This window comes from Heterodontus francisci, chromosome 8 (assembly GCF_036365525.1).
Source record: "Heterodontus francisci isolate sHetFra1 chromosome 8, sHetFra1.hap1, whole genome shotgun sequence".
NCBI lineage: Eukaryota > Metazoa > Chordata > Chondrichthyes > Heterodontiformes > Heterodontidae > Heterodontus > Heterodontus francisci.
The window spans coordinates 76,110,642-76,138,046 of NC_090378.1; the positions used below are offsets into that span (position 1 = coordinate 76,110,642).

A 27,405-nucleotide genomic window follows, 5' to 3' on the forward strand; every position below is an offset into this window, starting at 1 on the left:
TGTATTCAAGCATTCATGCTAACCAGGACACACATTTGAGTGTTTATTCTAACACTAGGTCATTAATTAAGTACAACTGTATTCAGTTCTGATGAAAGATCATCGACCTGAAACATTAACTCTGTTTCTCTCTCCACAGATGCTGCCTGACCTGCTGAGTATTTCCATTATTTTATGTTTTATTTCAGAATCCCAGCATCCGTAGTATTTTGCTTTTGTGTAAGTATTCATTGTAACCAAGACATATGTGTGCAGCTTATTCTCTCCAACCAGAACATAGAATCATACTGCACAGGAAACCATTCAGCCCATCATGACATTGCCATCTCTTAAACAGGGCTACCCAATTAGTCTCACTGTCCTGCTCTATCCCACCGCCCTGCAACATTTTTTCATTTTCAGGCATATATGCAATTTAATTTTGAAAGTTATTACTGAATCTACTTCCACTGCCCTTTCAATCAGTCCATTTGAAGTCCATGTGAGGTCACAACAACTTGCTATAGAAAAAAATATTCTCCTCATCTCCCCTTTGGTTCTTTACCCAATTGCCTAAAATCTGTGTGTTCTGGTTACTGACCCTCTTGCCAGTGGAAACACTTTCTCCTTATTAACTCTATCAAAACCCTTCATAATTTTAAACTAATTTTAAAGAACTCTATTAAATCTCTCCTTAACCTTCTTTGTTCTAAGAGGAACTATCCTAGCTTCTCTAATCTCTACACATAACTGAAGTCCTTCAGCCCTGGTACCATCCAAGTAAATCTCGTCATATGTACATGTTATTCAATCAAACCAGGACATAGAACATTTATGGCACAGAAGGAGGCCATTCAACCCATCGTGTCTGTGCCAGTCGAGAAAGAGTTATTCAGCCTAATCCTACTTTCCAGCTCTTGGTCTGTAGCCCTGTAGGTTATGGCACTTCAAAATAAATATTTTTAATGCGTTGAGGGTCGCTGCCTCGACCACCCTTTCAGGCAGTGAGTTCCAGACTCCCACCACCCTGTGGGTGAAAAAAAATCTTCTCAGCTCCCATCTTATCCTTCTGCACGTGTGCAGGTTATTCACAAATGACTGGGACATTAAAATTATGGAGAATGCCACGCAATTGTGAAAAATTGATTTTTGGATAAAGAACCGTCATAAAATGACATCCAACAGTAACTATCAAAAAAGGAACGCGTCAAAGGAACAGTATATTACAGCCACGCACTATTTTTAAAAATGCATCTTGGTCATTCCCGTTCTTGCTTTTTAAATGTTTCACTATTGACCGTTTCAGTTCAATGAGGAATAACACCAATCTGGAATATGGGATTTGTAGTTCCTCACACACGATACTGGAGGAAAATCTGATTCAGACAAAATACATCTTCCAGAGCAGACAGAGCTCCAAACCAAAGCAAGTCGATGCGGTGGGGGAAACAAATCCACCCAGCAGCTTCCTTTTGGGTTGACAGTTATGTTTTGATACAATTTACAACAAAACTCCCTCAAATCAAAGCAGCGAGAATGTGTTCTGAATGTTTAGACGCGGCAAAGGGCGATAACCCGCAGTTGCGGGCTATCTCTACACAAATAGCGGAACGGGGAATGCTAGAGGCAAACGGGGACACTAAACAAAAAAAATACATAGTCAATGGTGACGCACTGAGTCTGAGCAGCGAGCCATCCGAAGCTGTAAAACGGTTTGAGCCTCGCCTCGCACTGCAGAGAACGGGAGAAAGGCAGTGAGGAGCACAAGGCGACTTGGCAGCATGGCAGAGCCGAGTAAAACCCACGTTATCCTACTGGCCTGCGGCAGCTTCAACCCCATCACTAAAGGGCACATTCAAATGTTCGGTAAGAATTGAGAGCTTCCTCATTTTCTCTCAATGCTGCTGTTTCTTTTTAAGACGAGGCTGTCCCTAAACGTCGCTCTGAATGAATCACTTAATTCATTCATTGAGTGAAAAAAGCCAGTGTCTAACCAAATCACCTTTCAGTAAAAGGTGAAGAGTTATTTGTGAAGAGTTTGCCCCGCAAGCCCGGCTCCTTTCCTTTGTTCGCTGTCCAAGGCGTGTGGTGCTGAAACACGCAGGCGGCAAACACTGTCTCGACCCACTTTCACCCGACTCCAGCAAACCAACTTCAACATTGGAACATTTACAAAGGACGGTGAAACATATTATTCACAGTTCTCTGTTATTTGTATTCTTGCCAAACGTCACTGATATTGTTCACGCCCGGGGAGAATATATCTCGATCTGGGCGGCAAACTGGGGAAGAGCAGCACCATCCACGTGTCCGTTATATGCAGAATATCTATTTTTGTAGCGCTGAACACATTTTCTATTTTAATCAGTTTATTTGTGTGAATTTACCTGGGATTATATATAAATAGACGAAGGTTGGATTTATTTGCCCCACTGTTTGTGTCAGTGTATTATAGTATGGGTTATATGAAAAGTTCAATGTCGGTTCAAATGCATTTTTTGTTTAATTCGGTTATTTGGGGAACAGTCGGAGCGGCCGATGCCCCAAGTGCTGAGCAATGGGTAAAAATGCCCAATTGAATGGGGCACACGGTGAGTAGTCCTGTAGAAACTGTTGTTGCCGAACAGTTCGGTGGACGACCTGCAAACTGGATTGTTCAGATTCGTTTCGCCAGAATACAGGATGGGCTGTAATTTGATCTCTGTTACTTTTGATGTGATCTTTTATTAGAAATAGTCAATATTTCAGCACCGATCTGACCAGTGAAATGAGAAAGGACAAGCATTGCTCTTAGTTTGTATCTTGATCTGAAATAACCAGGAGAGGGTACGGTTTTTTGTTTTGTTTTGCTGAAGATATGATAGAAGGGTGGTGTTTTTAAAAATACTAGATTGTGGTATTTTGATGACGAGCCGTTTCAACTCTTGTGCATAACGAAGGAGATGGAGACTGATGAAATCTAAAAGTGTAAGCGCGGTGGAGGGGAGCTGCCAGATTGCAATTATCTGTAGGTATCGATGGTTGTAGCGGTGGACTTGAGAAGAGCACCGAATGACTGAAAGCAATCGCAGTGGCTCGAATGCAGACTGGTTTTCTTGAATATGTGACGATTTCCAGTGATTCGCGGAGTTGGCAGTCTGCGACATCACGTCGGTTTCATTGTACACACGAGGGAACTCAGTAACACTAATAGTGCTGGGCTGGAAAACTGAGTTTTTTTTTGTTCAAGAATGGAATATGTAAATATTGCACATATGAAGACATTGTCGCCGTTGCGGGTATTCTGTCCGTTTCTGTGTGCCTCCTTCTTTGATCAAGTGATGGCCTTTATACCTAGGGAAATAAAATAGCCACCCCATAAAATCGACTGGAGAACACATTTTGCTGTGTTATTTCCCGTCTATTTTACTAAACTTTCAATGCAGCACCAGTGACCAGAAGGAAAGTGAGGCTGAGCAGGATGACCTTTCATGTTGTGTTGAATAGACATTGCATAAAAAGGCAGCCTTCAGGAGAACGTTGATAAAATGGCTGCTTTACAATATCCATACAATCATTATAATGCAATGGACAGTAATCAATAACATGTATTCATAGGAGTTTGAAAAACCTGACCTTGCTCAACGGTTATGTTCACGAGGAAGATGAAGACGGTGTTTGCATTGTATTAGTAGATTAAGAATGAGAAAACAGCAAAGTAGAATTTTTTTTATTGTCCCGTGAATGTAATAAATTTGAATTTTGAGAGTATGACTGATTCTGCACCAAAGCCGGGTAGGCAACTTATCACTGTTTAGGATTGTAGAAGGAAAATGTCAGTAATAAGCTTAAGAAAAGGGAGGAAAAGAGGAAGTACGAGTAATATACGGTCTCCTGTGGTGCAGAGAGATGCACTGTTGGAGTATGTGTGTATATATGTGCTGATGCGTTCTGCGTGTATGCACTGATGCAGAATGAATTTGTTGTTACATTTGAGGCAAGTTGTTTACAGACCCGACAGACCTAGTTGAAATATTTCAGGCCCAGTTTAACCTTTCAGTTTAATTTCTGAAATGATCTGTTGACGAGGATGCAGATAAGTGAGCGCCATTAAAGGGTGGTAGGGACAAAAGGGCCTAAATTTGGAACAGTAGGATTGAAGATGAATTTTAAGTGAATTATTTATCAATTTTGAGCTATCACGTGTTTCACTGCTGTGTATATTATCATTTCTCTGTAGCTTAAAATCGAAGGCTCTCAATGGAAGTCAGCTGCTGAAAAGCTTAATATCAGGATGAAAGTGGGCTTGTTACTAATCTTTAGATGATTATAACTTGTTCTTCAGATATTTTAGATAAAAGCTGCCATGGATTGGGTTAGTATAAAAGTGAAAGAAATAAGGTTGCATTATCTGTGAATAGTTATATTATGACTTCGGCACACATTCCATTGTATGAGTTTTTAAAATTGTTTTTATTCACAAATCCATAGCAGTAAAAGTAAATTTAACTACAGAGGTTAATAAGGGAATATAAGGGTCGCTAAATTAATCAAAAAGGAATTAATGGCTTTTATCAAAAATTGAGAGCTGATAACAAACCATTCAAGCTGTTAGAATTTGGAAGAAAACCAAACTTACTTAATTGTTTGGAAACAAAAGGGCAGAATCTTTGTCACTTTAGAAATAATCACAGATTGGGACCATTTTCGGGTGCTGACCCCACACTTGCTGGCAGTGCGCCTGCTGCGCGATCTTCTGGGAGGTGGCCTCTTAATAGGCAGCCTCCCCTGTCCACTTCAGGGTGGCAGGTGGGTTCCTGAGGCTGCAGGCCCAATCAGAGGACCTGAAGCCATGGAAAGACAGCAGTCCCACCTGCAGAGGTGGGTGCTGCCCCTATAGGAGGGGGACCACGAGGGTGCCTCTATCTTGAGGCGGCCTCGAATGATTTCTGAACTTTGTTAGTATGGATTGTGGCCACAGCTGCCAGGCCACCACTTTGGAGGGTAACCCCTCCACAGGATGGCCTGTGGCCATAGCAGTGGCCCGCTGATCCCTTGAGCTCTGGTTGGGGGTAGGGTAGTGTAGGATGCCTCTTGGGGCCCCCAGCCAGCTGTTGGGCATTGGCCTCAGCAGGGAGCCTTTCTGCTGCCAGGAAGATCCCAATGGTGTCCCCAATCTGCCTACAGTTGGGCACTTAAATATGCCAAGTGGTTACCCGCTGCTGCCAGGGAATAGCCCTTGCCTCTTCCACCCTGCCTCCAGCAAGATCGGCTGGAGGCGGGAACTCATTGGCCCACCGACTTGTCGCCCTCCCATTTCACCTTCCTCCCACTGCTGCCTTCAAGCCCGCCTCCACCCAAAGGGAGCACCATTAAAGAGGATTAATTTAAAATGTTGCAGGTGTAATATCTGTATTGAACTGGCTGAGCATTTTGTATACTGCTTCTCTGCAGCCCTATCTGTTGGGGAGGTTTAAATAAAACAAGTTCAACAATGGCTGCGTACAATAAGACCTCATTTTGAATTACTCAGTGAATGCACATCATTCATTTGAGAGATCGTGGTCTGAAGAATATTGTGACACACGTTTTGATACTCCCAAAGTCAATTTTGAGGAAGTTTGGGTGATTTGAAAGATTTTATTTTATTTAGAGATACAGCACTGAAACAGGCCCTTCGGCCTACCAAGTCTGTGCCGACCATCAACCACCCCTTTAGAGTACACAGGGATAGACTGTATGAAAGCAGTAGCAAGAAGCTATTTTTTGTATCCAAAGGTAGATAGTGATATTGAAGAGTTGGTGAAAAGTTGTGAAGTGTGAATGAGAAATGATCCAACCAAGATTCCTTTCATTCCATGGTCAAACACAAGGAAACCATGGGAACGAGTACATGCTGATTCCTTCGAAGTGGAAGAGAAAGAGTATTTTGTTTTGCTCGATAGCTATGGCAAGTAGATACATTTTGAGTCTATGCCCAATACCACAAGTGCTAAAACTATTGAGTTTTGAGAAGTTGGTTTGCAATTTATGGGTTGCCAAAGGTGTTGGTGTCAGATAATGGTCCACAGAGTTCAGAATATTTCTTTATAAGTATACAATCAAACATACTCTAATACCACTGTATCACCTAGCATCAAATGGTGCTGCAGAAAGAAGTGTACAAATTGTAAAGAGGTCTTTGCAGAAGTATTTTCTAGGTGACAAGCTAGGCAGTAATTTCCATGTTTCTCTTCAACATAGGCTAGACAATTTTCTGTTCTCTTACAGAATAACACCACAGTCTATAACAGGTTGCTCACCTTACCAGTTTGTATTTAAACATGCTCCTAGGACAACGTTTGGTTTGTTTAAGCCTGATGTCAATAACAAAGTAAGAGGAAAGCAAGACAGAGAGAAGATGAGTCATGATACTCAAGGCATGAAACTTAGAGTTCAGTGGAGGTCAGAAGGTAATGGTGAAAAGCCACTTAGGTGATAAGGAGTAGTATGTGATTGGAGTTGTTGTAAAAAGACTAAGTGCATTCACATATCTAGTGAGGACTGGAGAGAGACTCCATCAGTGTCATGTAGATCATTTGTTTGAAAGAGGAAATCTGACAAAGGGAGAGCAGGAGAAACCTCCTATAGTCCAAATTCCTAACGTCTCAAGTTAAAGTCAGAAAGAAAGTGCATACCACAAAGAAACTGAAAGTCTACCAGTAGAGCAAAGTGAGCCAGGGTCTTTGATTAAGACTAATCAATCAATTTCGCAGTCCAAACCATTAAGTGGAGTTGATAGTCAAAGTTCAGGGTCGACTCAGTCTGAGATGTTGGGAGAGCAGAATCAAGCAAATGGAAATGGAAGAAGATACCCTGACACAAAGAGAAATAAGCCAGATAGGTTAATTGAAAGTATGTAGGAAGGAAGAAGAAATAAGTTCTCTTCTTTACTTTTTGTCAAATAATATTTTTGTTAAAGACATACTTGTGTTATGGGAAAAACAATATTTTAACATGTAAATTACTCTGGAAATATTGGTTATATATGTTTTAGTTGTGATTACAGTAACAAAAAAGCATGCAACCCAACCTGTTAAATTTCAGGTTTCTTATTGTATTCTGGGAAATTGTGTACATGTACCATTTTGCATTTAATGTATAAGTTTTTTTTAATTGAAGAGGGAGTGTGATATATGTATTGAACTGGCTGGGCATTTTATATGCTGCCTCTCTGCTGGGGAGGTGTAAATACACCAAGTTCAATAATGGCTGCTTACAGTAAGATCTCATGTTAGACTTACTCAGTGAATCCACAACAGGTCAGAGTGCAGAGATACAAGATGTGTTACAGAAGTGATCTCAGTTGGCTTGTAGTTAAAAATAATTCTTAATTACTTTGCGACTGGAATAATTCAAAGGATGTACACATATGAGTATTTTTATGCTGAGATGCCATTACAAAATGAAAATTTGAACATTATTTCCACTCTTTTTGATACAAATGTAGTGAGGGAAAGAATAGTTGGAAGAAGGGAAGTTGGATGTATAATATTATTGCATGAGCTAAAAAAAAGTAAGCACATTAGCAGTAACTAGTACTGGCCTAGAGTTTTCTTTGCATTTGCATGCAGATAGACCCATAAACCAATTATGTGGCTTAAAAAAAATCATGTCTGTGAGTTATGTGTGTAACTACAATATGCCCAAGTCTTCTCGATCTTTTACATTTGTCCATCAAACCTCTTATTTACATGAATCTCTGGCCACACCCTAACTCCCACATGTGAGTATCCTCCAATTGTGCTTATTCAGGGATCGCAACATTGTGAGCAGATTTTCACAGCAGGGTCATTTCTCTGGTCTTTTAACTGCAAATTTTTGAGTGTTATTTTAAAATTTATCCTCACTGAGACCTGCTCTATATTATCTTTCTTCTTTTGAATGAATTTTTATGGCATATGTATGTCACATTAAAAATTGAAAGGCTTCCCTGATTTCTGGATCTTTAACATGATGTGCATGAATGATGGTTAATTGAACTGAAGCTTCAATTTAAGACTCAAAGAAGAAATATACAGCTCTCGGTGTGGCATTTCCTTGAACCCCCATTGCTTTCACTGAATTCCACTAACTTCTGCCCATGTGCACCCATTTTATATTTGGATGTATTCACATGAGACTGGGAGGATACTTGGATATAAGTCGACATCAGCTTCAGGTGCAATTTTGGGTGCAACATCCAGGTTGTGTCCAGGAAAGAAATAGAGCTGTATTTTGTTAGATGGTGGGAAGTCCTGCCACTGGGACCAAAAACGGGAGCCGACCCAACGCCAGCGGGCAGTGGGACCTGGGTGTGACATTTTACCAGCAGTGGCCAATAATCAGGCCGCCACTGGGACCACTGTCCAATTGAGGACAACACCCCACCCCCTGTTACCCCGCCACCACCCCCCGTAGAACTGCTGGCCCAGCGAGAGGGCTGGCAGCTCGGCAACCTCAGCAGCGCCACTGTTGCAGGTGGCCACTGCTGAGGCTGCAACATGAAGGAGAGGGTGCTGCAATGGCCGAAGCACCCTCAAATAGAAAACAAGTGTCACCAAATACTTTGCTTTGGTTTGGAAGCATAAAAAGGCTTTCATACCTATATTAGAGTTAAATGATCAGTCTTCCCAATGAGCAGCACGCTCATTCCTTTTCCTGTGATCTCCTAGTAATGCACACGGATCAGCAGTTTGAGATCAAAGTACAAAAGAACTTTGGCAAAGTCCAGCAAGCAAAGCAAATTCCACCACTTAAGGGAAGTAACACAATGTGAAATAGGTCCAACTAAATGTTTGCCATCACAGAGCACAAAAGAAGGAAGATGCACAGACAATTTAGATTTATGCAGAGGGTAGGTGAGTGAGTGCGGGATTGACTGTGCAGGGAGACCGTACAGGAAAAAAATTAAGGAAAGATTGGATAGAATTTCAGGAGTGAACAATTGCGAAGAATTAGATTGAGACTGCAGTCTCCTTTGGTACTGTACTTTGCTCTGTTGTGCATTAAGTTGGAGCTGATGATCTTGAACTTTATCTGTTATTTCAAAACAAACCAGCACTTTTCATAGGTGAATAAAAAAAAAGCTCAATAAATGGATTATTTAACAGCATTTACTTTGGAAAAATGCTCAGAATTAATAAATTACAATAATTGAATTCTTGAATTGTGGCGTAGAGTTCAATATAGTGACTAAAAAAATCAGTGTCAGGTGAATTTTGGTGCATAATTCATCAGTTTGACTGTCTTCCTCTATCGGCATTTTCATATCAGTAAAGGTTCAGAGCATAAATGAATGTAATAACATCCCATATGATGCCATTTATATATATTCTTTAAAATTGTTATCATTACTAAAAATTCATACGATTTATTTGGTAAAACAATAGTGAAATAGTTTCGGAGTAACCAACTAAGAAAAAAGCCAACTTTTGAATTTCAGAAAAGTAGAAGGAGTGATGATTGGTATGATCACTGCTTTGTTACTTTTTGGTGTGTTTAGTGCATTTTTCATTTTATTTTTTTTATTGCTCTGGTTATCTATCGTACAAACTTTAGAGTTAATGTGACCCATTCCACCAATCATCAAAGTATTCAGATCTTATTGTCAATACAAGAGTATTCAGATCTTATTGTCAATTTGAAAAATCCTTGGAAATTTTCTTTTCTGGATCAAGAGAAAATAAAGAGAAACTGAGCACTGAGAAACCTGGGACTTAAAAATATAAAATAATTTATGTATTTTTTTAAACATTTGACCCTCTTTCTTTACCTTTGATTTTTTTCTTTGTTTACAATTTGTTGCATTGGAGGACATCTGGAGGTTTCCTTTTTCATTCTCTAGTTATCCTCTTCGGCTAGGGGAAGTATATATTGCTTGAGATAAAGAAGAAAAACTGAGAACAATGGAAATGCACAGCAGATAGATCAGTGTCAGAAAGAGAAAGAAATGTTAATGTCTAATGTGGGATTGCTGTGAATTTCCATAATTTCATTGTTGGTTCTGTTCAGCTATCAGATTTTTCGCATGCCTATATTCTAACAGTTGGCACTAAAACATTAAACAATGGATCCTGTCTTTCATCATAGTTCATAAAATATTTGTTTTGTTCATATGTAATTGTAGCCTAGTCATTGTATAGTAAGTTCGAAATAAAACATTGCTCTTGAAGGCAATTACTTTAATCTTTAGCTTGGAGTCTAAATTTTATGCAGTACATAATACTGTCTGGGGAGTGGCCGCCAGCTCCAGGGAAGGTGATTTGTTTCTTTTTAATTATTGCCGATAACCAAAGCTTAGTCAAGTCCATCTAGTACACGTTATGACCAAGGCGGGAGAAATGCACTGTTAATTCAGTCCCACTTCTCCACGGGTCACAGCACAGCAATAAATTTTTCCCACCTACTGGAGAATAGCCAATTAGACTCTTTTTGTTTCCCAGAATCAAGCACACCAACCAGGTTTTTTAAAACAACAACAACATTAACTATTTAATGGGAAAAAATAATACTAAGTCTTAACCACTAATGAGAGAAATCTATATATATGAATGCTCCTTATTTCCCCAGTCCTCATGCACATACACAAACATTTTTTTTAAAAAAAGGTTGAATGGGGAAAAAGGGTTTTGGTTTGCAGCTGTTTCTTAGGAATGAAAGGAATAGTAAAATAAATCAGTTTGTCACATTCTGGTAGGAAATTCTTCAATTGGGTGAATGTGTCCCAGAGTTGAATAGTCAGATGCCACTCGAAGTCTGTCCAAGTGAGGTGGTTGAACAGTCTGTGATGGGTAGGCGTTCAAGGCAATTTGACTACAGCTGTCTTCAACAGGGGTGTAGCAATAGGTCTGCTTAGGACTCAGCAGCAGTCTAGCAGTAGAAGCTTTCTTCAGGTTCCAGGATTTCCCAAAATACAGGAACCACACTGGATGCAGGAATTCTTCAGAGACAGGAGGCAATAGGAATCTGTCACCTTTCAAATACAGGGTTTCTTTTCAAGAGATGCAAGTTTCCTTTGCAGAGAGAGGTCTTTTTCTCTAGTCTCCAGGTAAGTCAGGTCTAAGTTTCAAAATTTCAAATGCCTGCTCGTTGTCCAACTCACTAGTTTTTAAAAGGGTCCAAAAAAAAAGGTCAACCTTCCTGAGCCGATCAAAGGACCAGACACAGTGTCTCCTCTGTCATTCAAAGTGTTGCTCTGAGGAGATCAAAACCCCTTGGCTGACTTCCTTGAAACTGCTTGCTTTTCCTATTCTTGTATACAAAGTCAACATCCAAAACTTTCAGCATTTGCAGGTGTCCATGTGCACTGAAAATCCTTTTCATCAGTTTTTTAAAGACACACAGAATTCTAAGATTTAGTACAAAAATAAAACCCTTGTAACATACATTTGGTTAGTGAAATTGGGGATGTTTGCCATTGAGAAGCAATTTAACCACACTGGGCTGAATTTTACTGGCCCCTCGTGGCACGGGTCGCAGTGCGGGGACCAGTAAAATCCTGCGGGGAAAGGACCGCCTCGAACCCTGACATCAAGAAGGGCCCGCCACATATTACCAGCGGCGGTGGAACCTAGGTGTGGCCCCCCCACCCCGCCACTTGGCGGCGGCACCCCAATTACCATATTCAAAATGGTACTTACCTCTCCTGATTCTGCAGCCTGCTGCCTCTCAATGCACATTTCCGCATTTTACGTTGAACGGGTGGCCGTCATGTGCCATCCTGTTCACGAACAGAACAGCCGGCGTGTCATCAGCAGCAGAAGTTTTCGCCAGAGAAGCTAAGTCCAGATATTCAGGAGTCTCAATCTGCATACTGGCAGGGAGGAGAGGGGATATTCAGGGGACTCGCTCTGCATACTAGGGGGGAGGGGGGATATTCAGGGGTCTCACTCTGCATACTGGGAGGGAGGAGAGGGGATATTAAGGGGTCTCACTCTGCATACTAGGAGGGAGGGGGGAATGTTCAGATGTCTCACTCTGCAGACGTGTAGGGAGCCATTGTGATTCTGCCCTCCATAATGGTTTGCAGCTCTGTGCCATTGATTGCCTCTGTCAGTGAAGGAGCAATGGCACTCTAGTTACCCTGTATGTGGGGAGAGTGCCAGAAACGGTAGGCGTTTAAAGGTTATATGTCTGATGGGCCAATCGATGCAGCTTGCACAATCTTTATGTGGTCATGCGGTGCCACTCTCAGTAGGAGCTAAGATGGGCAATGCCATGCCACGCCACATAGTTGATGCATGAAAGCACCTGATTTACCAGTCAACATCAATCTCCGCCCTGTTAGGTACCTTCGAAGAAGTGAAGGAACCGATTTTAATAGCAACTTTGTGATGGAGATGTTTCACCCTGTATGCATTTTCCTGTTTCTCATGCGCTGCAGGCAAAACCAACAGGCAGTTGCAGCCCACGTAGAGGCCCCCAGTCGCGAGCAGCAACACCCATGGAAAGCTCGCCACTACAGATCGCCACGCATCTACAAGTCCCGCATCACATACTTGCAGATGTCAGAGTGCCAGTGTCAGAGACTGCGAATATTGAGAGATGCAGTGACACATCTCTGTGCCCTGCTGAGTGATGACCTGCAGCCCAGGAGCTTTGGGGGACATCCTATGCCTATGGCCCTCAAAGTGACAGCGTCTTTCAATTTTTACGCCTCTGCATCATTTCAGGGGCCCACCAGAGACTTTGTGGGATCATACATTCAGCAGTGCACCGCTGCTCCATTCACTCTACTGCTGAGTTTATGGGCTAGATTTTATCCGGCCAGCAGGAGCGGAAGTGGAGGCTTGGGGGGCGGGGACTGAAAAATCGGGGTGTACGTGCTTGCCCAGAAACGCGATGTTGTGACATCGGTTCCGGATTTTGTCAGCGGCGGGAAAGCTCCAAGGTGCCGTCGCTGCCCCAATGCAATTTGAATTGGTGACCAGCTAGTTAAAATACATTTCATTGAATTGAACCGAATTTTATGAGGGATTCTAAATTTAGTCAACGGTGCATGGGGATCACATGCCTTCAGATCCCTGGCCATTTAAAGGTGGAGACATCAAGGCGAGGTCTCAGTGATGCCATGGGAAGGCAGCCATAGTGAACAGTGGATAAGTGGGGAGCAGAGGCCATTGTCAGCCAGCGATGCTGGGCTCTCTGCATGGGTGGGCTCACTTTCGAGTGCAAAAGTTGGGTGGGTGCACACTTGGGTGCAGGGCTCTCTGCAAGGGTGGGCACTGAGGGGCATTAGCATGTCTTCAGAGTGGATTAGCAATGGGAAAGTCCCAAGGCAAGTTCTTCTCTGCAAGGACAGCACACGGGATGGGTAAAATTCAACTGGCATGGGCCCCATACACCCTCTCTTAGTGGACCCTCGTGCTGTGCAGCAGTGGCTTAGAGGAAGGGAGGACTCGGATCCGGCTGCGCCGACCCAAGAAGCTCCAATAGGAGAGCAGCAGCAGGCAGCCTCACCAAGAAGGGTCAATCCACGCCAGAGAGTGTACTGGACTCGCTTCAGCTACCTCCATATGTCCATACAGCAGTGTTACCTAATACTGTGGCTCTCCAGGGAGGCTGTCACTGACTTTGCACCTTGCTACAGGACGAGCTGAGACCTACCGGCGTTAGTGGACATACAATGCCCGTAGCCCTGAAGATCACCATGGCACTCAACTTCTATGCCACCGGCTCTTTCCAGGTATCCATCAGAGAGGTGGCAGATGGAATTAAATACAGACAAGTGAGAGGTGATGCATTTTAGCAGAAGGGATAGGGTGAGGCAACATAGACTTGTTGGCATAGTTCTAAAGAGTGTGCAGGAACAGAGGGACCTGGGGGTGCATGTGCATCAATCTTTGAAGGTGGAAGGACATATTGATACAGTGATTAGCAAAGCATATGTGTGGGGTCTCCCAGGCAGCAGCCCACCGCTGCATCAAGGAGGTGACCGATGCCCGGTTCAAGAGGGCCCACGACTATGTGCGCTACCCGACCGACCCTGACAGGCAGAGGGGGCCATTGGCTTCGGGTCCATAGCTGGATTTCCCCAGGTGCAAGGTGTCATTGACTGCAAGCATGTGGCCATCAAGGCTCCAATGGAGCAGCAAGCGGCCTCCTTCAGCAGGAAGAGCTTCCATTCCATCGATGTACAACTAGTCTGCGACCATCAGAATCGCACCCTGCAGGTGTGTGCCCGCTTCCTGGGAAGCAGCCATGACGCCCATTACTTCGACGGTCCCAGGTGCCACAGCTTTTCAGGCTACCCGCTCGCCTTCAGGGATCGAATCTCAGGAACAAGGGCTACTCATTGAAAACATGGCTGCTGACGCCTGTGAAGAACCCTCGCACTGCAGCAGAGGAGAGGTCAACACTTGCCATGGCTCTATCCGAGAAGCCATTGGAATGCTGATGAGATTCCATTGCCTCGATCAATCCGGTGGAGCCATGCAGTATGTCCCAGCGAGGGTTTCACCTATCACAGTCATAGTTATTTACGGCATAGAATGAGGCCATTTAGCCTATCAAGTCTGTGCTAGCTCTCTGTGGCGCAGTTCAGTCAGTCCCACTGCCCTACAAGTTTACCTCTCTCGCGCCCATACAATTTTCTTTTGAAATCATTGTCTCTGCTTCCACCACCCTCGTCGGCAGCGAGCTCTACCACTTGCTGCATTAAAAAAAGTTCTTCCTCACATTCCCCCTGCATCTCTTGCCCAAAACCTTCAAACTGTGTCCCCTAGTCCTTGAACCATCAGTTAATGGGAACAGTTTTTCCTTGTCTAACTTAACTAAGCCTGTCATAATCTTGTACACCTCTATCAAAACACCCTTTTTTTCCTTTGCTCCAGGGAGAACAATCCCAGCTTTTCCAACCTAACTTTGTAACTAAAATCCCCCATCCCTGGAACCATTCTGCTAAGAGTCCTCTGCATCCTCTCAAGGACCCTCACATCCTTCCAAAAGTGTGGTGACCAGAACTGGACACAATACTCTAGTTGGGGCCTAACCAGAGCTTTATAAAGATTCAGCATAACTTCCCTACTTTTGTACTCCGTGTCTCTATTTATGAAGCCCAAGATCCCATATGCTTTGCCAACTACTCTCTCAATATGTCCTGCCACTTTCAAAGATCGATGCACATGCACCCCCAGGTCCCTCTGCTCCTGCACACTCTTTAGAACTGCACCAATAAGTCTATGTTGCCTCACCCTATCCCTTCTGCCAAAATGTATCACCTCACACTTGACTGTATTTAATTCCATCTGTCACGTCTCTGCCCATTCTGCTAGCCTATCTATGTCCTGGTACAGGCAGTTTGTATAACATTGTGGTGGTCTGCTGTATGCTGCACAATCTAGCACTTCAGAGGGGGGAAGCCTTGCATAAAGAGGACATGATTGAGCTCCAGTGCTCATCTGACAAGGAGGATGTGGAGGAGGCTAATGAGTAGGCACCACTGGATATTGATTTCCTTACACCAGAGACCAGGGCCATTGAGAGATGTGCAAGGGAGGCAAGAGGCAATCTCAAACATACCCACTTCCTGCCACCTGGATGGCCTCTCAAAGTGGACTCAATAAAGACTCACCTCACTCTAATTTGACTGTCGCCTCCTTCCTGTCTCATTCCAGTGCCTAGAACCCAGCTTCACCATGCACTCTGACGCATCTGAGACATTGATCAAACGCAGCCTGTGCCTACACTGGCAGCCCATTGAGGGAGCAAGGGTAAAGGATAAACTTCATAATTCAGCAATGGAAGGATGATCCATTTACAGAAATAATTCTGACATCTATTTATTAACACAATTTTAAGAACCAATGTAGAGGCCACAATTAATGCACCCGTGAAGCCCCAAGTGCATCTAGTTGCTCGTCATTTTACATTTTCATGTGCTTGTACATGGTGCGACCTCTGCACCGGCAGCTGAGGTGGAGCCAGGCTGCCGATAGACTGTCCTTTGGCCTGGGATGACTTTGGCGGGCGTCCTCTGGCTGCCTGGAGGACCCCGGCTGACTGAGGGGTTCCTGCACAGGTGCAGGAGCCTCCTCAGTTGGCATAGCCACTGGAGCTGGACTCACTGGCAGAGGGGCTGAGGAACTAGTGTCTACACTGAGACCGCCGAGGGGAGCCCCCAGCTGTGGAGGTCAGCCTCGCCTTCTCTCTTTCAAGGCTCATTTGAACCTCCCTTCTCACCAGAGGAGGATGAGGAGCAGGAGAAGACTCCAGGCACCACGCCCTTCTCTCACCTTGCCACTGCTGACTTGAGCTCATGGCCAAAGCGATGATGGGCAGGTCTGTGCACATTTGTGGGATCTGGCTCTCCATTAGGGTCTCCATTCTCCAATCTCTCAGTGAATGAAGCCATGCACTCATATGCTTGAGACATGGCAGCTCTCATGGCATTGATGCACTCCTCCATTGTCCGCTCATGGCTGTGCATGGCCTCTGGCAGCCCTGCCGGATATTGCCTTATATTTCTGTACACCTTCAGCATGCCCTGTGCTGTTGACATCAGAGACTCGTCATCAGCCTGGGGCTCAGCATGGGTCTGGACACCCACAGTCCTCTCGGCTGTCTCAGCCTCAGCCAGCTGATCGGGCACATGTGTGGTGCTCTCACCAGCTTGTGATCCTGATTCTAAGCCTGAGCAGAAACCCAACGGGGTGAAAGTATCTGTGCTGTTGGAGAGTGCAGGGGAATGATGTTATGATGCACCCTGTGACTACTGCTCCTTCTCCTCCTCCTCCTCAGAGATTGACAGCTGGCCCCGTCCCAGCAGCAGCATTTACATGTGAAGTGCCATGAGTTGCATGAGGGAACACAAACATTAGTGGGTTAGGCTGTTCAGATCTCCTCAAGTCAATCATGCGTGTTCTGGATCTCCAGACGTGTGTTGGAGGACACAATGGACTGAATTTTATTCTGGTGACAGGGATCCCAAAGGTGGGCTGGATGTTGGGAGACTCCGCCTCAGCCCTCCGTCAGACCCCTCTGCAATTTCACAGCAAGCAGGCAATTAACTGCCTGTTGTCAGGGACGCCGCCCCTTTAAGGGACAAGGTCCTGCCTCCAGAGCCGCTGGCCACTGCTGGTAGTGCAGGAGGCCCTGCAGTACAGAGGACATCGGAGACACCAGGAGAGGTAACTGGGGTCAGGATCGCTGGGACCATTCAGGCAGGCCCCAGCAACAGGGTAGGGAGGGGGTTCATGAGGGTGGGAAGGGATCTTCCTGGGGGGAGGGGTGCAGTTGCAGCTGGGGGGGCCCTCTGGAAGTCTTGGATTTCCCCCAGAGGAGGGACCCCTGACCCCGCTAGGAGGCCACTAGGTTTTATCTGGCGGCATCTCCCTGTGGCGGTGGGCCCCTCCACCTTCTGTTAAATTGAGGTGGAGCTGGGAAGAGGCCCTTAAGTAGCTAATAATTGGCCACTTAAGGGTCTCAATTGGCCTGGGATTGGAAGGCCTTCCTGGAATTTCCTCGTCTTGGACTAAATTGGAAGACATCGGGAAGGTGATGGGCACTTCCCTGCCTTCCCATGCAATTTTATGCCCCCCCCCCCCCCAACCTCCATTCCTGTCCCCATAAAATTTAGCCCAATGTCTCCTCACCCTCCTGTGCAGACATTCCAGTCTCACCGACTGCAATTACATGGCCGCCCAGGCCCCGCTAGTTCCAGAGCCGCCTCCTCTGCCGGAGTCAGAGGACGCACATCAGTGATCCCACCGCCAGTCCTCAAATGTCTCCCTGTGTTATGGGCCCGTTTCTCCTGCAAGCAGAAAGAGGGACACAGTTGGACGTCACATGAAGAGCGACAGAACACTTATGATAGTGGCAGCCCTACATCCCCTGATGGGGTCTCCAAAGTAGCTCCTCCCCATGTCTGCTTTCAGGGAACGTAATGTGGGTGTGCTGTGAAAGAAGGCAGCCTGTCGCCGAGTTACAGCCATGCGACTGCCAAGATATGGTAATGTCTCACCCCCTTGCCATCTCCTGGTTTGTCACTCCCCTTTTTTATTCGTTCATGAGATGTAGGCATCGCTGGCTAGGCCAGTATTTATTGCCCATCACTAATTGTCCTTGAGAAGGTGATGGTGAGCTGCCGATGTAGCACTCTCTCCTGCATAGCCACATGCAAGCCCCAAAAATAAGATGGTATGGAGGACATTGATTCTCTTGCGGCACTAGACTCAGTTCTGGATTGTGGCGGGGTTGACCCCACACTGCTGACCTCCTCTGCTATCTCCATCCAGGCTTGCTTGGTCAGGCAGGAGGGCCTCTTCTTGCCATCTATTGAAAAGAGGACCTCCCGCCTTTCCCTTGCAGCCTGGAAGAGAATCTTCAGGGAGTCATCGCTAAACTGTAGGGCCACCAAGTGTCTTGCCTCGGACATGGTCCCAATTGGCTCCTGCTCCATCCGGTTGGTCCACTGTCCTGTTACAGGGGAGCAGGGAGGTGCAGGAGTCACAGCAGTGGTAGAGGGGGGGGGTTGAGCAGCAGGAGCAGTGGTAGAGGGGGGTCGAGCAGCAGGAGCAGTAGTGGTAGAGGGGGGTCCAGGAGTTACAGCAGCAGCAGCAGTGGTTAGAAGGGGGTCCAGGAGTTACAGCAGCAGCAGTGGGTAGAGGGAGGGTCCAGGAGTTACAGCAGCAGCAGTGGGTAGAGGGAGGGTCCAGGAGTTACAGCAGCAGCAGTGGTAGAGAGGGGTCCAGGAGTTGCAGCAGCAGTGGGTAGAAGGGGGTCCAGGAGTTACAGCAGCAGCAGCAGTGGTTAGAAGGGGGTCCAGGAGTTACAGCAGCAGCAGTGGGTAGAGGGAGGGTCCAGGAGTTACAGCAGCAGCAGTGGGTAGAGGGAGGGTCCAGGAGTTACAGCAGCAGCAGTGGTAGAGAGGGGTCCAGGAGTTGCAGCAGCAGTGGGTAGAAGGGGGTCCAGGAGTTACAGCAGCAGCAGCAGCAGTGGGTAGAAGGGGGTCCAGGAGTTACAGCAGCAGCAGTGGGTAGAGGGAGGGTCCAGGAGTTACAGCAGCAGCAGCAGTGGGTAGAGGGAGGGTCCAGGAGTTACAGCAGCAGCAGTGGGTAGAGGGAGGGTCCAGGAGTTGCAGCAGCAGTGGGTAGAAGGGGGTCCAGGAGTTGCAGCAGCAGTGGGTAGAGGGAGGGTCCAGGAGTTACAGCAGCAGCAGTGGGTAGAGGGAGGGTCCAGAAGTTACAGCAGCAGCAGTGGGTAGAGGGAGGGTCCAGGAGTTACAGCAGCAGCAGTGGGTAGAGGGAGGGTCCAGGAGTTACAGCAGCAGCAGTGGGTAGAGGAGGGGGTCCAGGAGTTGGAGCAGTAGAGAGGAGTCCAGCAGCCTCCAGATTCACTGTATCGGTAAAAGGCAGCAGTATAAGCAGTGCTTTAAAGATGGTGCCAGCACCTGTGTTCTGATCATTTGACGCCACCATCAGTATCTCATGACCTACCCCCGTCCTGCAATAGGATGGGCCCCAGGCCTTGGTTATGTTAATTGGCTGGCCGCTGCGTGATTGCGGTCCCCCGGCCACACATGACATGCAGCAACGAAACCTACTTCCGATACCACCTCTGGACCCCTCGACAGGCTGACAAAATTCAGCCCTCTATGTGTAGCTCATAGGCAGTGCTGTGTAAGTGTTTGGAAAACGTTGACATTGTAACAATTATAATAGATTGGAATGCTTCACAACTTGCCTTGCCAATTTCAGTGCTGTGGCAAAACAGCAATGAGCATGCATGCTCTGATACACTTCAGTGACAGCATTATCAGCTTTGATCCTTGAAGGACCTGTGGAGCTGAATTTAATGCGGCTGTCTTAGCCGGGTATGGTGCCATGGGGGAACAGAGAATCACAGCGGAAACGTCCGTCCAGAAATCCAGTGTCGTGACACCGGCTCTGGATTTTGTCAGCCGCGGGAACGCACCATGGCGGCATTTCCTCCCCAATGTGAGGGAAGCTATTTTAAATTGCTGAAATGCTGTTTTAAATGTATTTAAATCGAATTAATTCTGGTTTAGTGATTGGCCCTTGACTTGGTGAATGGCAGGTGACATTCACTTGGCTTTGGGTTCGCAACCGTTAAAACATGATGGCACCGAGGCGATAGACCACATTGCTGCATAGGGAAAGAAGGGGGTTCGGAGGCCATTGTGGGACTGTGTTGCTGCGTGCTCTGCAAGGGGTTCAGGGTCCCGGGGGCTCTGCAGGGGGGTTCAGTGTGGATTTGGGGGGAGGGGGGCTGTATTGTGTTACCAAACTGCTGTGTGATGTGGTTGGTTGCTCACGCTGCTGGAGCAGAGGGTGGGCCACCAGCATGGTTGCGTTCTGAGGTCTATCAGCAACTCTGCTGAGAGAATTGTCAATACCTCAGTTGCCAAGGCAGGGCCGTCTCTGCATCGACAGCGCTGTGCGGACCCACAGGTCACCTGGATGGGTCTCATACACCCTGTATTTTTGAACCCCCGGTGGCTTGATGCAGCACCTCCGATGGAGGGAGGGCCAAGAGGCAGCTGTAACTGTCTGTGAAGCTCCACAACGAGAGCAGCAGTAGCCGGTCATGCCAGGAAGGGCCCACGTACACCAGTGTGTACTGGACTCGGATCAGCTACCTCCAAATGTCCAAATGCCACTGTCAGCAAAGACTACACCTCTCCAGGGAGGCTGTCACCGACTTACTCGCCTTGCTGCAGGAAAAGTTGTGACCTCTGGGATTTGGGATCACCCTATTCCAGTGGCCCTGAAGATCACTGTGGCACTGAAATTTTACACATCTGGATCTTACCAGGGATCCACTGGGGACAGGTTTGGGGTCTCCCAGGCAGCAGCCAGCCGCTGTATCAAGGAGGTGACCAATGCCCTATTCAAGAGGGCCGGTGACTATGTATACTACTAGACTGACCCTGACAGTCAGGCCGAGAGGGCCATTGGATCAGGGCCATCGCTGGCTTTCCCTGGGTGTAAGGTGTGATAGATTGCACGCATGTGGCCATCAAGGCTCCCATGGACCAGCCAACCACCTTCATCAACAAGAAGGGTTCCGTTCAATCAACATTCAACTGGTCTGCAACCAACAAAAGCGTTTCCTGCAGGTGTGTTCCCACTTTCTGGGAAGCAGACACGACGCCTACAATCTTCGACAGTCGCAGGTGCCACAGCTTTTCAGGCACACCGCTTGCCTTCAGGAATGGATTTTCATACGAACATATGAATTAGGAGCAGGAGTAGGCAGCTCGGCCCTTTGAACCTGCTCAGCCATTCAATAAGATCATGGCTGATCTGATTGTAACCTCGACTCCACATTCCCACCTACCCCCGATAACCTTTCACCCCCTTGCTCATCAAGAATCTATCTACCTGCCTTAAAAATATTTAAAGACTCTGCTTCCACTGCCTTTTGAGGAAGAGAGTTCCAAAGACTCACCACCCTCTGAGAGAAAAGAATTCTCCTCATCTATCTTAAATGGGTGACTCCTTATTTTTAAATAGTGACCCCTAGTTCTACATTCTCCCACAAGGAGAAACCTCCTTTCCACACCCACTCTGCCAAGACCCCTCAGGATCTTATATGTTTCAATCACGTCGTCTCTTACTCTCCTAAACTCCAGTGGATACAAGCCTCGCCTGTCAAATCTTTCCTCATAAGATACCCCGCCCATTCCAGTCTAGTAAACCTTCTCTGAACTGCATCCAATGAATTTACATCCTTCCTTAAATAAGAAGACTAATACTGTACACAGTACTCCAGATGTGGTCTCACCAATGGCCAGTATAACTGAAGTACTCCTTACTTTTGTATTAATTTCCCTTCTCAATAAACAATAACATTCTATTAGTTTTCCTAATTATTTGCTGAACCTGCATACTAATCTTATGCAATTCATGCACTAAGACACCCAGATCTCTCTGCATCCCCGAGTTCTGCTATCTCTCACCATTTAGATAAATTGCTTCTTTTTTATTCTTCCTGCCAAAATGGACAGTTTCTCGGAGACAAGCCATTGAAAACTTGGCTACTGACTCCTGTGAGGAACCCTCGGAATGCAGCAGAGGAGAGGTACAACAGTTGCCACGGCTCCACGAGCAACTATCGAGCACGCCATTGGGCTACTGAAGATGAGATTCTGCTGCCTCGATCGATCCGGTCGAGCCGTACAGTGTGCCCCAGCGAGGATCTCCAGGCTGCAAGAGAAAGGCGGGAGGTTCAGTTCCCCAGTGATGGCAAGAAGAGGTCCTCCGGCCTGACCAAGTAAGCCTGGATGGAGATTGTGGAGGAGGTCAGCAACATGACGTCACCCAGCGGAACTGGGTGTACTGCAGGAAGAGGGTCAACGACCTCCTGCGTTCGACCAAGGTGAGTGCCCCATAAACTCTCTCCTTTTTGGAAAGTGCACATAACTACACGGTATTGTACGTAACATGGGGAGACAGTGGTGGAGTGGTAATGTCACAGAACTAGTAATCCAGAGGCCCAGGCTAATACCTTGGAGATGCTGGTTCAAATCCCACCACAGCAGCTGGTGGAATTTAAATTCTATTAATTAATAAATTCAACTAATTAATAACAATCTCAAATTGAAAGCTATTCTTAGCACTGGTGCCATGAAACTATCATTGATTGTTGTGAGAAATCCATTTGGTTCACTAATGTCCTTTAGGGAAGGAAATCTGCTGTCCTTACCTGGTCTGGCCTACACGTGACTCCAGACCCACAGCAATGTGGTTGACTCGTAACTGCCCTCTGCAAGCCTCAGTTGTCAAGAGCAATTAGGGATGGGCAACAAATGCTGGCCTTGGCAGTGATGCCACATCCCATGAAATAATAAAAAAAAAATTCAGCCTGTGATGTTGGAGTGCAATTTCCACGTCTGACCAAACCAATGTGAAGCTTTTATCATGTATCCTGAGAGATCAGCAAAAGCAACTTTCATTTCTGTATTTATTTCCCAGACTCTTAAGCCTTTCTGAGACTTCAGTGCATAGTGAGATAGTGGTACATTGTTGGACCAACTGTCTTTTGGATGAGACATTAAATTGAGATCCCCTTTGCCTGCTCAGATGAATATAAAAGATCCCATGGCACCAGTGTGTGGAGAGTTCTCCCAGTGCCCTGGCCAAATTCCTCTCTCAAAAAAAACACCAAAAGAACAGATTATCTGATCATCCATTTCACTTGCTGTTTGTAACACTTTGTGCACAAATGGTCTGCCATATTTGCCTGCGTAACAATAATGACTGCACAAAAATAATTAATTAGTTAAGTGCTTTGGGACATCCCGAGGATGTAATAAGATGACATATAAATGCAAGGCAATCCTCGCTTCTTAATTAGTACTTTTAATGAAATGTATTATCATTGAGCTACTACTATTGCAATATTTGTTCAATAAATGAAAGGCATGCTCTGAAAGGTGAATTAGAAGAATTGCTGCTAAATTTTATGAACCAATATAAAATGCCGTACTATTTGTTTATGTTCATCTGAGGGTTTTTGAAAAGCCACTTTGAAAGCGGGCAATCGATGTAAATGCTTAGAGGAGAAGAGCATTGGGCAGGAAACTGAATTGGAATCCTGCTTTTTATGTCTGAACCTTGGTCCATACTAATGGAGCAAGGCCTCCTCTCTGTGATTGCTGCTTAGGACGCTTTGCACATGTCACATTCCAGCTGTCAAGACAGAAGAAAATGTTCAATAATTTGCTACTAATTAGATAACTGCAGAGTACACAAGAATGGCTGGGTTGCGAAATTGCCATGTTGTTGGAGTTAAACCAAGGGCAGAATTCTAGTTAGAGAGGCCATCTAGAAATCAAACTGTTAAATGTTATATTGATACTAAATCAGATGACAAACCATTTAATGATAATATCTATTGTGTTTAGATTTATTAATGGGAATGTGTATTGATCCACATTGGAAATCAGATGAGAATCATCTGGAAATCGTACATATTCTCAATAATTAAACATTATTGCATATCAACAATCCTGCAATTTTTGTTGAGGAATTACATTTTAAAATATTCTGTTTTATACTCTTAGGCCCTCTCCAGTTACCTTTCAAAGTCATTATGATTATTGTAGATTAACTTTAATTCTAGAATGTGTCATACATTACTCACATGCATGTATGCTAAAAGCATACAAAATGCAAGCTCCCCTCCAAGTCACACACCATCCTGACTTGGAACTATATTGCCGTTCCTTCACTGTCACTGGGTCAAAATCCTGGAACTCCCTTCCTAACAGTACTGTGGGTGTACCTACCCCACATGGACTGCCGCAGTTCAAGAAGGCAGCTCACCACCACCTTCTCAAGGGCAATTAGGGATGGGCAATAAATGCTGGCCTAGCCAGCGACGCCCACATCCCTGAATGAATTTTTAAAAAGTCACTGAGAAATTATCTGTTCATTTCCCCAAACTTGGATCAAGCTATTGTGGATCCATAATGTGATCCTGGTACTGCATCTTCACACCTCAGCTGTGTTGAAAATTACTTGGTAAAATATCACAGATGTAGTGCATTGTCTTTAAGATAGCTTCTTTCATCAGCACGTTGATTTCATTTTCTTTTGCTGTCTTTGTTTCCGGAACTGCAGTATTGTATGGATGGCTCAGTACAGATATCCACTTCGAAAAATCACTGTGCATAAGGTGCACCTGGAAATTGGATCCATGGCTTTATATTGCAAGACTTTGCAGCTCTGCCCGAGTCTTCCTGTACTACTTCTTTGTAATCCTCATTTTCCCTGACCCTGTGGCTGGTGATATTAATTATGTCTTTGCCACTAACTTTAGGAAATTGGAAAAATGGGGCTAGTGCTTAGCTATTAGAGAGCAGCCAACTTGACACTGGTCTTTTTAAAAAAAAAATTAAAGGGTATAGGAACCACCGACTAGTAAACCTGATGTTTCTAGGAACAAAATTAGAAGGCATCCTGACAAAAAAAAAGTTTATGTAACAGCTAGATAGGTATGTTGAAGTAAGAGGGAGTTGGTATGGAATTGTGGGAAGGAGATTTTTCTTGACCCATGTTACTGGAGTTCTCTGAGGAAATGATGTACCTTGTTAACACTGGAAATGCTAAGGATTATATATTTGCAAATATTTTTTGGAGACTTTTGATACCATGTCACATAAATCACTAGTCTACCAGATAGGAAGGTATGCATTAGGAGGCAGGCTTCTGAGATCGAGGGAAAATTGGCTCAACCAGAGAAAGCAAAATGTGGTTGTGGATGAAGGTGGATTGACATTGCAAGAGGTGATCAGTTGGTGCCATTGGAAACTGTGCTGGAGCCATCGATATTTATTGTGCACTTAAATAGTTTGGATGTGGGGATAGAAACAAAACTGTCTGAATTTGCAGCTGACACCAAACTGGAATCACAAACAGTAGGGAAAGGCTTAACCATAAACAACAGGGGATATGTACAGGCTGGGAAGATAGTCTGACAAGTGGCAAATGTGGGAAAATGCAAGGTCACAAGGTGAGGAAAGGGAAAGAAGTGGGGGAATATAAACTAAATGGCTCTCATCCATGGGACCCAACGCAGCAGGGGGGGTTTCACACAAAGTATCATGCAAACAAAAATAGGTTACCCGTGTTTCCAGAGGGTGACTAAGTATTAGAAATCAGCAGTAAGGAAAGCTAATTGGATCTTGGGATATATTTGGGATATCTAGCTGGAGAGATGGAGCACAAATGGCCGTAGATGATAATGAGTGCGCAACACACCTATATGGGCACACCTGGAGTACTAGGTGCAATCTTGGTTGCCGTACTTGAAAGGGTATCCAGGTATCAGAGGTTGTGTACTATCAACATCCTGGGGTTACCATTGACCAGAAACTGAACTGGAGCAGCCATATAAATACCGTGGCTACAAGAGCAGGTCAGAGGCTAGGAATCCTGTGTCAAGTAACTCACCTCCTGACTCCCCAAAGCCTGTCCACCATCTACAAGGCACAAGTCAGGAGTGTGACAGAATATTCTCCACTTGCCTGGATGGGTGCAGCTTCTTACACTCAAGAAGCTCGACACCATCCAGGACAAAGCAGCCCGTTTGATTGGCACCCCATCTACAAATATTCACTCCCTCCACCACCGACACACAGTGACAGCAGTGTGTACCATCTACAAGAAGCAATGCACCAATGCTCCTTAGACAGCACCTTCCAAAGCTGTGACTTCTACCACCTAGAAGGACAAGGGTAGCAGATGCAGGGGAACACCACCACCTGCAAGTTCCCCTCCAAGCCACACACCATCCTGACTTGGAACTATATTGCCGTTCCTTCACTGTCGCTGGGTCAAAATCCTGGAAGTCCCTTCCTAACAGCACTGTGGGTGTACCTACACCACATGGACTGCAGCGGTTCAAGAATGCAGTTCACCGCACCTTCTCATGGGAAATTAGGGATGGGCAATAAATGCTGGCCTAGACAGCGACGCCCACATCCCATAAACTGGCAATCAAACTGTTGCCTAACTTAAGTTCAAGAGCCTGGGTTTGTTCTGCAGAAGAGAAAGCTCAAGGGAAATATTATTCAAGTATTTGGGATTCTTGAGGGAAAAGATACATTGAAACACTATTTCAGTTCCTCAAACCTCCTCCATGTGGCAGACTCACTCATTTTCAATTCTCCCCCTCCATAAACAAACTAGCCTCTGTTGTAAGGGGGTTTGAGAAGGCACTGGCCCTTGCCAACAATGCCATGGAAATGAAAAAACGAGCTTCATTAAACTTCTACTTATTTAACAGAAAATACTTGTATTTTGGGAGGGCTGAAACTTTCTTGCTGATTTTAACTTTTTTATGCCAGCAAGGGTGTTAGACTAATTGCACAGTCATGCCTTCAGCTGCTAAGGCCCTAAGCTCTGGAATTCCCTCCCTAAAGTCTCCATATCTCCACCTCTCATTCCTCCTTTTAAGACGTTGCTTAAAACCTAGCTCTTTCACCAAACTTTTGGTCATCTGACCTAATATCTCCTTATGTGGCTCAGTGTCAAATTTGGTTTAATAATTCTACTGTGAAGCGCCTTGAGAGGTTTTACTATATTAAAAGCACTATGCACAAGTTGTTACTGTTTTGTCTGCAGCTGGTATAAACCATTAAAATTAGTTGTGGGACGCATTAAAAACAGTGACTGGCCTCCTTTTAAAAGGCTATATATATAATATATATATATTTTATCTCAAACTTAACAGTAATCTTGGGATAAGCCAGTAATTGGAAGTGCTGTTTTTAGGCCAGTGTTTTAGAACCAGCTCCACTTTCCATTATTGGTGTACTTTCTGTTCTTCCAGGTCTTCCAATATGCATGTAAGCAAAATTCCAACCATACCATTTGCAGGTACTCTTGTAATTTCCATGTTGTGAGTTACGTGGCCATTCATTCAATGATGTTCTTTCCCTTGACATTTGTATGAGTAACT

At 45.3% G+C, this 27,405-nt stretch overlaps 1 protein-coding gene across 1 annotated transcript in view; it reads left to right on the forward strand.

Moving 5' to 3' along the window:
- Positions 1–1,655: 1,655 nt before the first annotated feature.
- The window catches only part of nmnat2 (nicotinamide nucleotide adenylyltransferase 2), a 312,435-nt gene continuing 286,685 nt past the window's right edge, over positions 1,656–27,405 (forward strand). Inside the window, exon 1 of the mRNA XM_068036467.1 lies at positions 1,656–1,845. Coding sequence (XP_067892568.1) covers positions 1,761–1,845 — 85 coding nt within the window. The 5' untranslated portion in view covers positions 1,656–1,760. The remainder of the gene's footprint in view (positions 1,846–27,405) is intronic.